This window comes from Coregonus lavaretus (genome assembly GCF_964263955.1).
Source record: "Coregonus lavaretus genome assembly, chromosome: 7".
NCBI lineage: Eukaryota > Metazoa > Chordata > Actinopteri > Salmoniformes > Salmonidae > Coregonus > Coregonus lavaretus.
In genome coordinates this window covers 40,097,991-40,113,018 of record NC_139994.1, presented here as the reverse complement: position 1 = coordinate 40,113,018, position 15,028 = coordinate 40,097,991, and the positions used below count along the sequence as shown (strand labels likewise).

At 42.4% G+C, this 15,028-nt stretch overlaps 1 protein-coding gene across 2 annotated transcripts in view; it reads right to left on the bottom strand.

The window, feature by feature from the left end:
• Positions 1–728: 728 nt before the first annotated feature.
• The window catches only part of sepsecs (Sep (O-phosphoserine) tRNA:Sec (selenocysteine) tRNA synthase), a 33,361-nt gene continuing 19,061 nt past the window's right edge, over positions 729–15,028 (bottom strand). Inside the window, exons 9-13 of one of the 2 annotated variants that reach the window (XM_084166176.1) lie at positions 14,784–14,875; positions 7,526–7,619; positions 6,764–6,854; positions 1,386–1,639; positions 729–754 (exon numbers count right to left, since the gene is read on the bottom strand). In XM_084166176.1, coding sequence (XP_084022302.1) covers positions 1,396–1,639; positions 6,764–6,854; positions 7,526–7,619; positions 14,784–14,875 — 521 coding nt within the window. In that variant the 3' untranslated portion in view covers positions 729–754; positions 1,386–1,395. Of the gene's footprint in view, positions 1,640–6,763; positions 6,855–7,525; positions 7,620–14,783; positions 14,876–15,028 lie in introns of both variants that reach the window. The other variant, XM_084166175.1, reaches the window with a different exon arrangement.

Genomic DNA, 15,028 nt, shown 5'->3' with positions numbered 1-15,028 from the left:
CACATTTTTTTGCAGTATTAATTTAGTGCCTTGTTGCAAACAGGATGCATGTTTTGGACATTTTGTATTCTGTACAGGCTTCCTTCTTTTCACTATGTCAATTAGTTTAGTATTGTGGAGTAACTACAATGTTGTTGATCCATACTCAGTTTACTCCTATCACAGCCATTAAACTCTGTAACTGTTTTAAAGTCACCATTGGCCTCATGTTGAAATCCCTGAGCCAGTTTCTTTCCTCTCAGGCAACTGAGTTAGGAAGGACGCCTGTATCTTTGTAGTGAATGGGTGTATTTTCCCCATCCAAAGTTTAATTAATAAATTCACCATGCTCAAAGGGATATACAATATCTGCTTTTAAAAAAACAAAACATTCACCAATTGGTGCCCTTCTTTGCCAGGCATTGGAAAACCTCACTGGTCTTTGTGGTTGAATCTGTGTTTTAAATTCACTGCTCGACTGAGGAACCTTAGAGATAAGTGTGTGGGTTACAGAGCTGAGGTAGTCATTCAAAAATCATGTTAAACACTATTATTGCAGTGTGAGTCCATGCAACTTACGAGACTTGTTAAGCACATTTCTACTTCTGAACTTATTTAGGCACGTCATAAAGGGGTTAAATACTTATTGACTCAAGCTTTTCAATTTTAATTAATTTGTAAAAATGTCTAAAAACATAATTCCACTTTGACGTTATGGGGTATTGTGTGTAGACCAGTGACAAACAATCTCAATTGAATCCATTTTTTATTCAGGCTGCAAGACAAGAAAATGTGGAAAAGGTCAAGGGGTGTGAGTATTTTCTGAAGGTACTGTATGCAGACCACACTATAGCCTCAATGTCATTATGATCAGTGGTATCTTCAATGAATGCTGCCAATTCATACAGACATTGGATTAATTATCAGTGTAAATCTGTACAAGCACATAGCATATATCACACAGAATAACTTGTTTTCCACAGTGCCACTGGAATGTAGTATTGTCATGTTTTAATAATGGTGACATTTTAGAAGACCTATACTTCCATGGACCACAATCATTTCATAGGACCCTAGGAATACTGAAAACAAACCAGCTCCATTTCAGGGAGGCAATAATTTGAGCTCATATATACAGTGTCTTCATACCACAGTTGTCACATTTATTTGCTCCTGAACTTACTTAGATGTGCCACAGCAAGGGGTCTGAAGACATATGTAACTAATACATCTTCGTTTTTCAATAATTTGAGAATATTTCTGTAATTGTAATCCTTTTTTAGATTTAAATTTAAGGCAGCAAAATGTGACAACTGTGCAAGCAAGGGGTTTGAAGATTTTCACTAGGCAATGTATCAGTGTTAAAATAACATTTTACTGTCTGAAAAAGTAAATTTTTTCCCTACATCTTTTTCTTCACTCTCCAGCATGGTCCTCCTGGCCTGTGACAGGCAATGGTGAACCACTTCTTGCACTGCTTTCCTTACTGAGGCTCTTCAGGCACTTATCCAGTCTTTTGATACACAGTGTCACGTCATCCCGTGTGATGCCAACAGCCGAGGCGGCGTTGAGATAGGGGTGTGGGTACGCCGCCGAGTGGGACATGAAGCCACAGAACTTGTGACCGCTCACCATCTGTTCGTTACCAAGGGCAACCACCCTGAAAACAGACATTACCATTACCACACCTTCCACACACAGCAATTGTCTTGAAACAAGCAAGTTTAACATGCTGCTTGGAAGAAACACCCACAAAAGAGAAAGGGAAAGCAAAGTGATCCCATACTACAAAATTGCTTCCTGTTTGAACGAACAGGGAGTAATACAAAGCTAATTAATATCTGCTGCTGTACTAGGCAATACAATTATTGTATGACAGATTCATTTATTTGAAACATTGAAAATGAATGTGTTCACTTCCAGGAAATTAGGGGGTAACCCTGTGGTAATAGGAGAAGGTGCTTTGACACTTGGAAGAAAAAAAACATCATAGCTGAAAGACATAATTCATAATTTAGGAGGATGTAAAAAAATATTTACACCTTCCTTTTGCCTTCCTTGCTACATCACAAACGATTAGGTGGGAACAGAAGAAGAAGAAAAAATTAAATGCATAAAAAGTTGCAATTGAATGTACTCTTGATAAACTCTCAACTTCGTTCCTCCTTATCCAGGAACTGTATCCTAAATACATATCAATCAGGATTTTGACGGGGACATTATTTTTTTTTTCATCTCAGCTGCATTCTTTGTTGTTACTGATATTGTATGCTCTCTAGATTTAAAAAACAGCATTGTATTGTGGATCGATCATTGTTACTGCGTAGATTGTCCTCTAGTGGACTTGATCGAAATGCATGTGCATGGTACAATAACTACCTTATGGACAGATCTTAATGTATAGTTGCTGCCATTTACTTTATGTTAGTATTCTTATATTTCATTATTTCTTATTGTTGTTTTATTGTCGAGAAGGAACCTGAAAGTAAGTATTTTGTTGGACGATGTATACCATGTGCATTCCATACATACGACTAATAACATTTTAATCTTTACAATTCCTAGAGACCACAAAAGGTGTTCCTCAGGGGTCCATTTTAGGGCCAGTTTTGTTCACGTTGTATATTACCGATACTGGTTCCTTAACGAAGAACTGTAACCAACACTTTTATGCTGATGACAATGTGCCTCACTCTTCTGTCCCCTCTGTAAACCTGATCTACAGACTGCTTTAATGTCTTATAAAACACACTTATTGACCTTGAACTGGTACTGAATGAGGATAAAACTAAATATGCTATTTTCTAGGGCCCACAACATTGGCTTCACAGATTTACATTTGCTTGTTGAATGGAGCCCAAATTGAACCCAAATTAAAACTCATGTAGATGAACAAATGAGGAAACTGAAATAAATTGGGATTCTTTTACAGAAATAAGTGCTTTACACTTGATAGTAGGAAGAACATAGTTAAGTCGACTTTCCTGTCAGCCATTGACTATAATCTACAGTGTGGAGAACAAGTATTTGATACACTGCCGATTTTGCAGGTTTTCCTACTTACAAAGCATGTAGACATGTATGACATTGTATGATTTTTAAGTAATTAATTTGCATTTTATTGCATGACATAAGTATTTGATCACCTACCAACCAGTAAGAATTCCGGCTCTCACAGACCTGTTAGTTTTTCTTTAAGAAGCCCTCCTGTTCTCCACTCATTACCTGTATTAACTGTACCTGTTTGAACTCGTTACCTGTATAAAAGACACCTGTCCACACACTCAATCAAACAGACTCCAACCTCTCCACAATGGCCAAGACCAGAGAGCTGTGTAAGGACATCAGGGATAAAATTGTAGACCTGCACAAGGCTGGGATGGGCTACAGGACAATAGGCAAGCAGCTTGGTGAGAAGGCAACAACTGTTGGCGCAATTATTAGAAAATGGAAGAAGTTCAAGATGACGGTCAATCACCCTCAGTCTGGGGCTCCATGCCAGATCTCACCTCGTGGGGCATCAATGATCATGAGGAAGGTGAGGGATCAGCCCAGAACTACACGGCAGGACCTGGTCAATGACCTGAAGAGAGCTGGGACCACAGTCTCAAAGAAAACCATTAGTAACACACTACGCCGTCATGGATTAAAATCCTGCAGCGCACGCAAGGTCCCCCTGCTCAAGCCAGCGCATGTCCAGGCCCGTCTGAAGTTTGCCAATGACCATCTGGATGATCCAGAGGGGGAATGGGAGAAGGTCATGTGGTCTGATGAGACAAAAATAGAGCTTTTTGGTCAACACTCCAGTCGCCGTGTTTGGAGGAAGAAGAAGGATGAGTATAACCCCAAGAACACTATCCCAACCGTGAAGCATGGAGGTGGAAACATCATTCTTTGGGGATGCTTTTCTGCAAAGGGGACAGGACGACTGCACCGTATTGAGGGGAGGATGGATGGGGCCATGTATCGCGAGATCTTGGCCAACAACCTCCTTCCCTCAGTAAGAGCAATGAAGATGGGTCGTGGCTGGGTCTTCCAGCATGACAACGACCCGAAACACACAGCCAGGGCAACTAAGGAGTGGCTCCGTAAGAAGTATCTCAAGGTCCTGGAGTGGCCTAGCCAGTCTCCAGACCTGAACCCAATAGAAAATCTTTGGAGGGAGCTGAAAGTCCGTATTGCCCAGCGACAGCCCCGAAACCTGAAGGATCTGGAGAAGGTCTGTATGGAGGAGTGGGCCAAAATCCCTGCTGCAGTGTGTGCAAACCTGGTCAAGACCTACAGGAAACGTATGATCTCTGTAATTGCAAACAAAGGTTTCTGTACCAAATATTAAGTTCTGCTTTTCTGATGTATCAAATACTTATGTCATGCAATAAAAGCATATTAATTACTTAAAAATCATAAAATGTGATTTTCTGGATTTTTGTTTTAGATTCCGTCTCTCAGAGTTGAAGTGTACCTATGATAAAAATTACAGACCTCTACATGCTTTGTAAGTAGGAAAACCTGCAAAATCGGCAGTGTATCAAATACTTGTTCTCCCCACTGTATATGAATGCAGCTGACACTACTTTCAAACCACTGGATGCAGTTGATCATAGTGCCCTCTGCTTCATTATGGGTAACCGATTTTTGCACGCGTCATTGTGATCTGTATCACAAAGTGGCTGGCTGTCCCTGGCAACACAGAGAATGGATCATTGCCTTCGGTTAATTTACAAAGCTCTCCTACAGAAACTACCTTACTACCTCACATCGCTCATGACATACAGAAGTAAGAAATACCTCACCTACTCCAATGAATGGCTAATTCTTGAAATCCCTTTTGTCCCTACTGACCTAGGTAAACAAGCTGTTAGTTTTTACGCGCCCATTACTGGAATGTATTTTAAAAAATACCCTAAAATCAGTCTCCCAAGTGTCATTTGGTCACTTCAATACATTAGTAAGAGACTTGTTGAGGATTGTATTTTTGGGGGGTATTAATTTACAAATATGGCTGTTGTCTTGAGTTTTATTTGGACTGATCTATCTACTAGTACTTGTTATTTATATGCATTTTGTATGTTGTATTTTTAACTTGACAAGATCTGGAAAACGGCACAAGTCCTCGCCCTACAAAAAGACAAAGATCCTTTTGACTTGGATAACTACCGTCCAATTTCCCTCGCTATCTTGCCTTGCCAACTCTCAGCTTACAACTTTACCTTCTCATTCCATTCTTAATGAGCACCAATCTGGTTTTAGACTTGGACATAGCACTGTTTCAGCGGCTACACTTGTCTTGGATGATGTGCTATATTGTTTAGACCATAAAAATCATTGTGCAGCATTATTTATTGACCTGTCAAAGGTGTTTGATACAGTTGACCATTTCATACTTGTTCAAAGGTTGTCTGAAATAGGCCTAGATCAGGCATCTTGCAATTGGTTAAAAAACTATCTAATGGACAGGACACAATGTGTGTTTACTGACGGTATCAAATGCAGTTTCCTCAATATTATGAAAGGTGTGCCACAGGGGTCGATTTTGGGACCTGTTCTCTTCGTTATTTATTTAAATAATATTGGTTAATATCTGTTAAAACCTGTAACATTAATCTCTACGCGGATGATAGTTATTTACTCCAGTGCCCACTCAGTACAGCAGGCCATTCATGACCATCATCATGGTTTTGACTCAATTAAAAAAATCGCTTACTAATCTTAAACTAGTGCTAAATCCTAATAAAACCACATTTATGTTGTTCTCTAGGTGTTGTAATATTGACCCTGAGGACTTGTGTATTTGCACATTAAAGGGAGCCCAAATTGAGGAAGTTCTCCATTATAAGTACTTGGGTATTTGGATTTACGATAAATTCTCTTTTAAAACCACATTGAAAAATTGACAAAAAAACCAGGAGAATTAAGATTGGTTTCTTTTATATAAATAAATCCTGCCTCACTTTGGAAAGTAGAAGGAAGATTGTTCAAGCAATGCTTCTCCCAGTACTTTTATGGTGATATAATCTACATGCATGCGGCAGCCTCCGTTTTAAAACCTTTAGACTCAGTCTATCACTCGTTTTATCACTGGGGACAATTTTCTTACACATCACTGCATTTTGTATAGTTCTGTTGGCTGGGAGTCTCTGACTACCAGAAGGGCCCAGCACTGTCTACTTTTTGTATACAAAGCGGTTCTTCAGAGACTCCTCTAATACCTCAGCTCACATACTAAATTGGAGATCCAGAAATTTCCAGACCTGACTGGCTGGTTCTGGAAGTCCCGCAGGTCTCCACTGAGCTGGGGAATATTGCTTTTATGCCCCCAGCTCGTGGAATCGCCTTCAGGCCAACTTGAAGCTGGACTCGATGGTCTCCATTAGACAGTATAGATCTATTTTGAGGGCAATAATGTGCTAGTTGTTTTGATTAATCTTGTTGTATTTATGTTTTTTTGCTTTATGTTGTATTGAATTGTATGTTTGTGTTAACAGGGCTCCCTTGAGAATGAGACCCTGTCTAAATAAAAGTTTTAAAAAAATCAACAACAAAAAATCCTAAAGGGCTCACTTGAAAAAGAGACCTGTGTGTCAATGTTGACTCCCTGTGTAAATAAAGGTTAAATACGACATAGAACATAACTACACCTGGATTTGTTTCTGGGTAGGGGATAGGGGTTCATTTGGGATTGGGTGTCAAGTACAAGCTATTGAGATGCAGCCTCTCATCCCCATCTTTCTACCTTCCCCTTTCTCAAAGCAGACTCTGGCCTCCGGCCAACGGTGATGATTACCTGGCCCCAGACACCTGCCTGGTGAACAGCATGGAGCCCAGTTGAGTCACAGACTTGCCACTCTGTGTCTGGAGGCCATCCAGAGACATGGCTACATGAAAACATGCACAAACAGAAGGTCATCACAACATTGGCATTCACAGGAAATGTACAGACATAGAAGCAATGTTCACCCGAAGATCTATGAGCGTACCGTTTACAATAAAATGTCAGCATGCGTCGAGCAGAAAAGTGCTGTGACATGCATACTCTAGCTTGTTTTAACTTTACTAGAGTTAAAGATTAGTCGTAATCTTACAAGGACTGACTATGGAGAGAAAATAGCTACTAAACACACATTTTGAAAAACATTACCTTGTTGTAATGTAGAACATTTATGGTATTTGCGTTGGGGTCAATCAAGCATGTTTAGATTTCGCTTGGGAGCCCGTACAAACATGGGACTTAGACAGCATTCGTAGAAACTTTCACACTACTCAAATTTTGCTCCAATATTCCCATAGGATGCCCCAAACTAAGAATATCGTACAAACATGACATTTCAGGTGAATATTGTGTAATGGGAAAGCAACTTTACTCTGACTTAAGAATTGTCATACCTCAGATCCAGTAATTTAGGGCTAATCCAGATATAAGGAGTTGTATACGAGGTTGTATATGGAGCTGTGATAAGGGTTGTGTAAGAGGCATCTTACCCACTGCTATGGAGTTGTGTGCGCTGTATCTTACCTAGTGATAGGGTTGTGTGAGGGTGTATCTTACCCAGTGATATGGGGTTGTGTGGGGTGTGCAGTAGTCTCTCCCCATGAGCCTCAGCAAGCCTTTTCAGCTCCTGCGCCAGGTAGGTGTACATCTCCTTCAGGCCATGCAAACAGAGATAGATATAAATAGCATTACGCTCCCACTCTCTCCCTCAGCCTTATTTTAGCAGTGGGCTGTTTATTGCTTATCTAGCAGTTTTCCTCCACGTAGACCAGTATTTCTCAACCTCTGGTCTGTGACCGGCACCGGTCACTGGGAAGATGCTGACCGGTCCCTCAGATGTTTACCAGACCGATTTAGTCAATTCTGAAGTGCTAGTTTTCACTCCTTTGAACTCCCATTCCCCAACTGTGCTAGCATTATAATAACAATAATACTCAGAGCCGTTACTCAGTACTTTGTTGAAGCACCTTTGGCAGTGATTACAGCCTCAAGTCTCCTTGGGTATGACGCTACAAGCTTGGCACACCTGTATTTGGGGAGTTTCTCCCATTCTTCTTTGCAGATCCACTCAAGCTCAGTCAAGTTGGATGTGGAGCGTTGCTGCACAGCTATTTTTAGGTCTCTCCAGAGATGTTCGATCAGGTTCAAGTCCGGGCTCTGGCTGGGCCACTCAAGGATATTCAGAGACTTGTCCCGAAGCCACTCCTGCGTTGTCTTGGCTGTGTGCTTAGGGTCGTTGTCCTGTTAGAAGGTGAACCTTCGCCCCGGTATGCGGTCCTGAGCACTCTGGAGCAGGCTTTCATCAAGGATCTCTCTGTACTTTGCTCTGTTCATCTTTCCATCGATCCTGACTAGTCTCCCAGTCCCTGCCACTGAAAAACATCCCCACAGCATGATGCTGCCCCCACCATGCTTCACCGTAGCAATGGTGCCAGGTTTCTTCCAGACGTGACGCTTGGCATTCAGGCCAAAGAGTTCAATCTTGGTTTCATCAGACCAGAGAATCTTGTTTCTCATGGTCTGAGAGTCTTCAGGTGCCTTTTGGCAAACTCCAAGCAGGCTGTCTTGTGCCTTTAACTGAGGAGTGGCTTCCGTCTGGCCACTCTACCATAAAGGCCTGATTGGTGGTGCTGCAGAGATGGTTGTCCTTCTGGAAGGTTCTCCCATCTCCACAGAGGAACTCTAGAGCTCTGTCAGAGTGACCATCGGGTTCTTGGTCACCTCCCTGACCAAGGCCCTTCTCTCCCGATTGCTCTGTTTGGCCGGGCGGCCAGCTCTTGGTGGTTCCAAACTTCTTCCATTTAAGAACGATGGAGGCCACCGTGTTCTTGGGGACCTTCAATGCTGCAGATTTTTTTTGGTAACCTTGCCCAGATCTGTGCCTCCACACCATCCTGTCTCTGAGCTCTACGGACAATTCCTTCGACCTCATGGCTTGGTTTTTGCTCTGCCATGCACTGTCAACTGTGGGACCTTATATAGACAGGTGTGTGCCTTTCCAAATCATGTCCAAGCAATTGCATTTACAACAGGTGGACTCCAATCAAGTTGTAGAAACATCTCAAGGATGATCACTAGAAACAGGATGCACCTGAGCTCAATTTCGAAACTCATAGCAAAGGGTCTGAATACTTATGTAAATAAAAGTTGTCCGTTTTTTAGTTAATACTTTTTCAAAAATGTCTAAAAACCTGTTTACACTTCGTCTTTATGGGGTATTGTGTGTAGATTGCTGAGGATTTATTTATTTATTTAATCAATTTTAGAATAGGGCTGTAACGTAACAAAATGTGGAAAAAGTCAAGGGGTCTGAATACATTCCGAAGGCAATGTATAATCATCCACTTAATCCATATGCCTTATTTGAATCGAGGACCAGCAGTTTTTTCATTGAGGGGGACTCGAACCCATGATTCCTGTATTACAGAGATTCAGGGTTAAAAAGCATTTGCCCCTAAATACCAACTTCTCATTAAGAAAACCGCCTATGTGGCATCGATATGAGTCAGAAACATTTATTCTACTGTCAAAATGTACTACAATGTGGCCTCCCGAGTGGCGCAGCGGTCTAAGGCACTGCATCACCGTGCTAGAGGCGTCACTACAGACCCGGGTTCGATCCCGGGCTGTGTCGCAGCCGGACGCGACTGGGAGACCCATGAGGCGGCGCACAATTGGCCCAGCGTCGTCCGGGTTAGGGGAGCGTTTGGCGGGCTGGGATGTCCTTGTCCCATCACGCTCTAGCGACTCCTTGTGGCGGGCCGGGCGCATGCACGCTTTTTAGGTCGCCAGTTGTACGGTGTTTCCTCCGACATATTGGTGCGGCTGGCTTCCGGGTTAAGCGAGCAGTGTGTCAAGAAGCAGCGCGGCTTGGCATGGTCGTGTTTCGGAGGACTCTCGACCTTCGCCTTTACCGAGTTCGTACGGGATTTGCAGCGATGGGACAAGACTGTAACTACCAATTGGATGTCACAAAATTGGGGAGAAAAAGGAGTAAAAACTACCCTCCAAAAAATTTGTAAATAAAATATTTTGTCAGAGTGAGTCTCATCCAAAACTGAGTTTTGTGAGAGTTGTGGTCGTGACTGCGTCACAATGTAAATGAAAGTTGGGTTGGTTTCAATCCTGCCCACATGCCGACATCACAATTCAGAGTGCAGCTACACACGACCCGATCATAATATTTGTGGTAAATTCGGGTATACTTTGGTTATCCCTATGGGTCTAGTTAGGGACAATCGGTAAATTACAACGTACAATATGTTAAAATTCCAATAGCTACACATTGAATTAACCTTAAACCAACTATACAATTTATAAATTTATATAGAAATATTGAAAGCATTTAATGAGAAAACTAAAAAGGTGTGCAACATGAAAATATTGTCTCATTTACATTGTGTAACTTATTGACGGTCCCCAACTAGCCCAGGAGATCCAAAGTCAAACCAATTTTGCCACGGTTGCTCACTAGCAGGCTGAAGGTAATTGGCAAAATAATTTGGCTAACTCTTCCCACCTGCGAACACACACACACGCGACACCCACATCAAACCACACACCGAAACCAACTAACGTTTAAATTCAGTCATGGCTGCTAGCATTTCTTAAATGAACCAAATCTATACTGAACAAAAATATAAACGCAACATGTAAAGTGTTGGTCTCATGTTTCATGAGCTGAAATAAAAGATTCCAGAAATGTTCCACACGCACAAAAAGCTTAATTCTTTCAAATTGTGCACACATTTGTTTACATCACTGTGAGCGAGCATTTCTCCTTTGCCAAGATAATCTATCCACCACCTGACAGGTGTGGCATATCAAGAAGCTGATTAAACAGCATGATCATTACACAGGTGCACCTTGTGCGGGGGACAATAAAAGGCCACTTTAAAATGTGCAGTTTTGTCACACAATGCCACAGATGTCTCAAGTTTTTAGGGAGCGTGCAATTGGCATGCTGACTGCAGGAATGGGTATTACATGTTCATTTCTCTACCATAAGCCGCCTCCAACGTCGTTTTAGAGAATTTGGCAGGACATCCAACCGGCCTCACCTCTGCAGACCACATGTAAACACGCCAGCCCAGGACCTCCATGTCCGGCTTCTTCACCTGCGGGATCGTCCGGGGGGGGATGCTGAGGAGTATTTCTGTCAGTAATAAAGCTATTTTGGGGGGAAAAACTAAACTAACTAACTAAATCTGATTGGCTGGGCCTGGCTCCCCCTGCCCAGTCATGAAATCCATAGATTATGGCCTAATGAATTTATTTCAATTGACTGATTTCCTTATATAAATTGTAACTCAGTAAAATAGTTGAAATTGTTGCGTTTATATTTTTGTTCAGTATAAAACGAGCCCAAATCAGGAAGTGCAGTCGCTCTTTAAGTGCTGTAAGCCACCTGGCAGCGATGTTAATCGTGGTAAATGACAGCTATTTGACAAGGTCACAAGGCTCTTCGACTTTTTTTAAACTATGTACGAGAAATGTACATATTGTATAGACGTCCTTTATCTTTTTCCGTAAAAGCACATGGATGTGTGTGAAACGGATAAGCAACATATGCGAAAAAATGTCTTCAAATTTTGTCTAACGTTAGTAGCTAGTAGCCTAAAAAAGGATGCATCATGCAAAATATTGGTACTTGTGACAGACCAAGTGGAACAAAAGTACACCTTGACTTTGAAGATTAACAAAATCCCTCTGGCGGCCAAGTTGACCCATTTTAAGAAATGCCATTGGTTTGTGGAGAAAAAGTTAAACGTCTTTGATAGGATGATGAGGAAGTTACAGTTACAGGAAATAATCACTGCCACCTGGTGATGTTAGCATAGGGCTAACGTGTGCCAGGTTTTCTGTGTTTCTGTGTTCACTATGTAGATGATTTTAATTGGCTGATGCTTAAAGTTAACCTTGAACTTAATATTTTTCTAACGTTCGCAAGTATGGCCCTAAAGAAATTAACAAAGGCTAACAGATTCGGCACTGGTCGGCCAAATGTTTTTCTGGATGACTGTCCACACCGAATGCACCGAATGCTAACCAAGATTGTTGAATCAGCGAAGTCAGCCAACCACTGGGAATTGTGCGGAACACAAACCCGGGGACTGTGAGCGATGGTCTGTTTTTGACCAATCATTAGTCCTGTGTTTTCCCTACTTTACAGTGCTCATTTCCTTAGCTAAAGGTATACCAGCTCTTAATGCGAAAGAGTCCTTTTATGACATAAATTATTCAGAGCTGTTGACTCGCAAGGGTAAGCTGCAGATGGTATTAATGGGCATTTTAAAAACATTGCAGACATCACATATTCATGATCAGGACCAATAGAAATCAATCACTGCCCTTGACCAGCACAAAAACATCCTGTGGCGTACTGCATTAGCATCAAATAGCCCCCGCGATATGCAACTTTTCAGGGAAGTTAGGAACCAATATACACAAGCAGATAGGAAAGCAAAGGCTAACTTTTTCAAACAGAAATTTGCATCCTGTAGCACTAACTCCAAAAAGTTTTGGGACACTGTAAAGTCCATGGAAAATAAGAGCACTTCCTCCCAGCTGCCCACTGCACTGAGGCTAGGAAACACGATCACCACCGATAAATCTACAATAATCGAGAATTTCAACAAGCATTTTGCTACGGCTGGCCATGCTTTCCACCTGGCTACCACTACCCCGGCCACCAGCTCTGCACCCTCCGCTGCAACTTGCCCATGGCCCCCCCGCTTCTCCTTCACACAAATCCAGACAGCTGATGTTCTGAAAGAGCTGCAAAATCTGGACCCCTACAAATCATCTGGGCTAGACAATCTGGACCCTTTCTTTCTAAAACTAGCCGCCGAAATTGTCTCAACCCCTATTACTAGCCTGTTCAACCTCTCTTTCGTAACGTCTGAGATCCCCAGAGATTGGAAAGCTGCCGCGGTCATCCCCCTCTTCAAAGGGGGTGAAACTCTAGATCCAAACTGTTACAGACCCATATCCATCCTGCCCTGCCTTTCAAAAGTTTTTGAAAGCCAAGTTAACAAACAGATCACCGACCATTTCGAATCCCACCGTACCTTCTCCGCTATGCAATCCGGTTTCCGAGCTGGTCATGGGTGCACTTCAGCCACGCTCAAGGTCCTAAACGATATTATAACCGCGATCGATAATAGACAGTACTGTGCAGCCGTTTTCATTGACCTGGCCAAGGCTTTCGACTCTGTCAACCACCGCATTCTTATTGGCAGACTAAATAGCCTTGGTTTCTCAAATGACTGCCTCGCCTGGTTCACCAACTACTTCTCTGATAGAGTTCAATGTGTCAAATCGGAGGGCCTGTTGTCTGGACCTATGGCAGTGTCTATGGGGGTGCCACAGGGTTCAATTCTTGGGCCGACTCTTTTCTCTGTGTATATCAATGACGTCGCTCTTGCTGCTGGTGACTCTCAGATCCACCTCTACGCAGACGACACCATTTTGTATACATCTGGCCCTTCATTGGACACTCTGTTAACAAACCTCCAAAAGAGCTTCAATGCCATACAACACTCCTTCAGTAGCCTCCAACTGCTCTTAAACACTAGTAAAACTAAATGCATGCTCTTCAACCGAACGCTGCTTGCACCCGCCCACCCGACTAGAATCACTACTCTCGACGGGTCTGACCTAGAGTATGTGGACAACTACAAATACCTAGGTGTCTGGTTAGACTGTAAACTCTCCTTCCAGACTCACATTAAGAATCTCCAATCCAAAGTTAAATCTAGAATCGGTTTCCTATTTCGCAACAAAGCCTCCTTCACTCATGCTGCCAAACATGCCCTCGTAAAACTGACTATCCTACCGATCCTTGACTTCGGCGATGTCATTTACAAAATAGCCTCCAACACTCTACTCAGCAAATTGGATGTAGTCTATCACAGTGCCATCCGTTTTGTCTCCAAAGCCCCATATACTACCCACCACTGTGACCTGTACGCTCTTGTTGGCTGGTCCTCACTACATATTCGTCGCCAAACCCACTGGCTCCAGGCCATCTATAAATCACTGCTAGGCAAATCCCCGCCTTATCTTAGCTCATTGGTCACCATAGCAACACCCACCCGTAGTATGCGCTCCAGCAGGTATATCTCACTGGTCATCCCCAAAGCCAACACCTCCTTTGGCCGCCATTCCTTCCAGTTCTCTGCTGCCAATGACTGGAACAAATTGCAAAAATCTCTGAAGCTGGAGACACTTATCTCCCTCACTAACTTTAAGCATCAGTTGTCAGAGCACCTTACCGATCACTGCACCTGTACACAGCCCATCTGAAATTAGCCCGCCCAACTACCTCATCCCTATATTGTTATTTATTTTGCTCATTTGTACCCCAGTATCTCTATTTGCACATCATCTCTTGCACATCTATCATTCCAGTGTTAATACTAATTGTAATTATTTTGCACTATAACCTATTTATTGCCTTACCCCCATAACTTGCTACATTTGCACACACTGTATATATATTTATTTCTGTTGTATTTTTGACTTTGTTTTGTTTTACCCCATATGTAACTCTGTGTTGTTGTTTTTATCGCACTGCTTTGCTTTATTTTGGCCAGGTCGCAGTTGTAAATGAGAACTTGTTCTCAACTGGCTTACCTGGTTAAATAAAGGTGAAATAAAAAATAAATAAAATAAAAATCAACTCTGACAGTGCCGGGTCATGTGAGGCAAGAGGTTAAAATACATGCTAATCAGTTTCACTTTACTTCCTAAACTGAATGAATATTGAATTGGACCCCAACCCTGTTCAGTGGAGTAGAGACGGAGGTCTCACCTTCTGCTCTGCCAGGAGTTTCCTGTAGCCACTGGCTCCCAGGGTGAGCAGGGTGATGAGCACATCTAGGGAGGGGGAGGCTGATGCTCGACCTGGAGACAGAGGGCAGTCAGCATCATACTAAAGGGGCCAGAAACACTTTCTAACCTGAACCCTTCCTAGGATTGTATCGATTTCGGTACAAATATAAATTCCTCTCAACGATTCGGTTCGTTAACGGTTCCAATTAATATAATAATTTAATA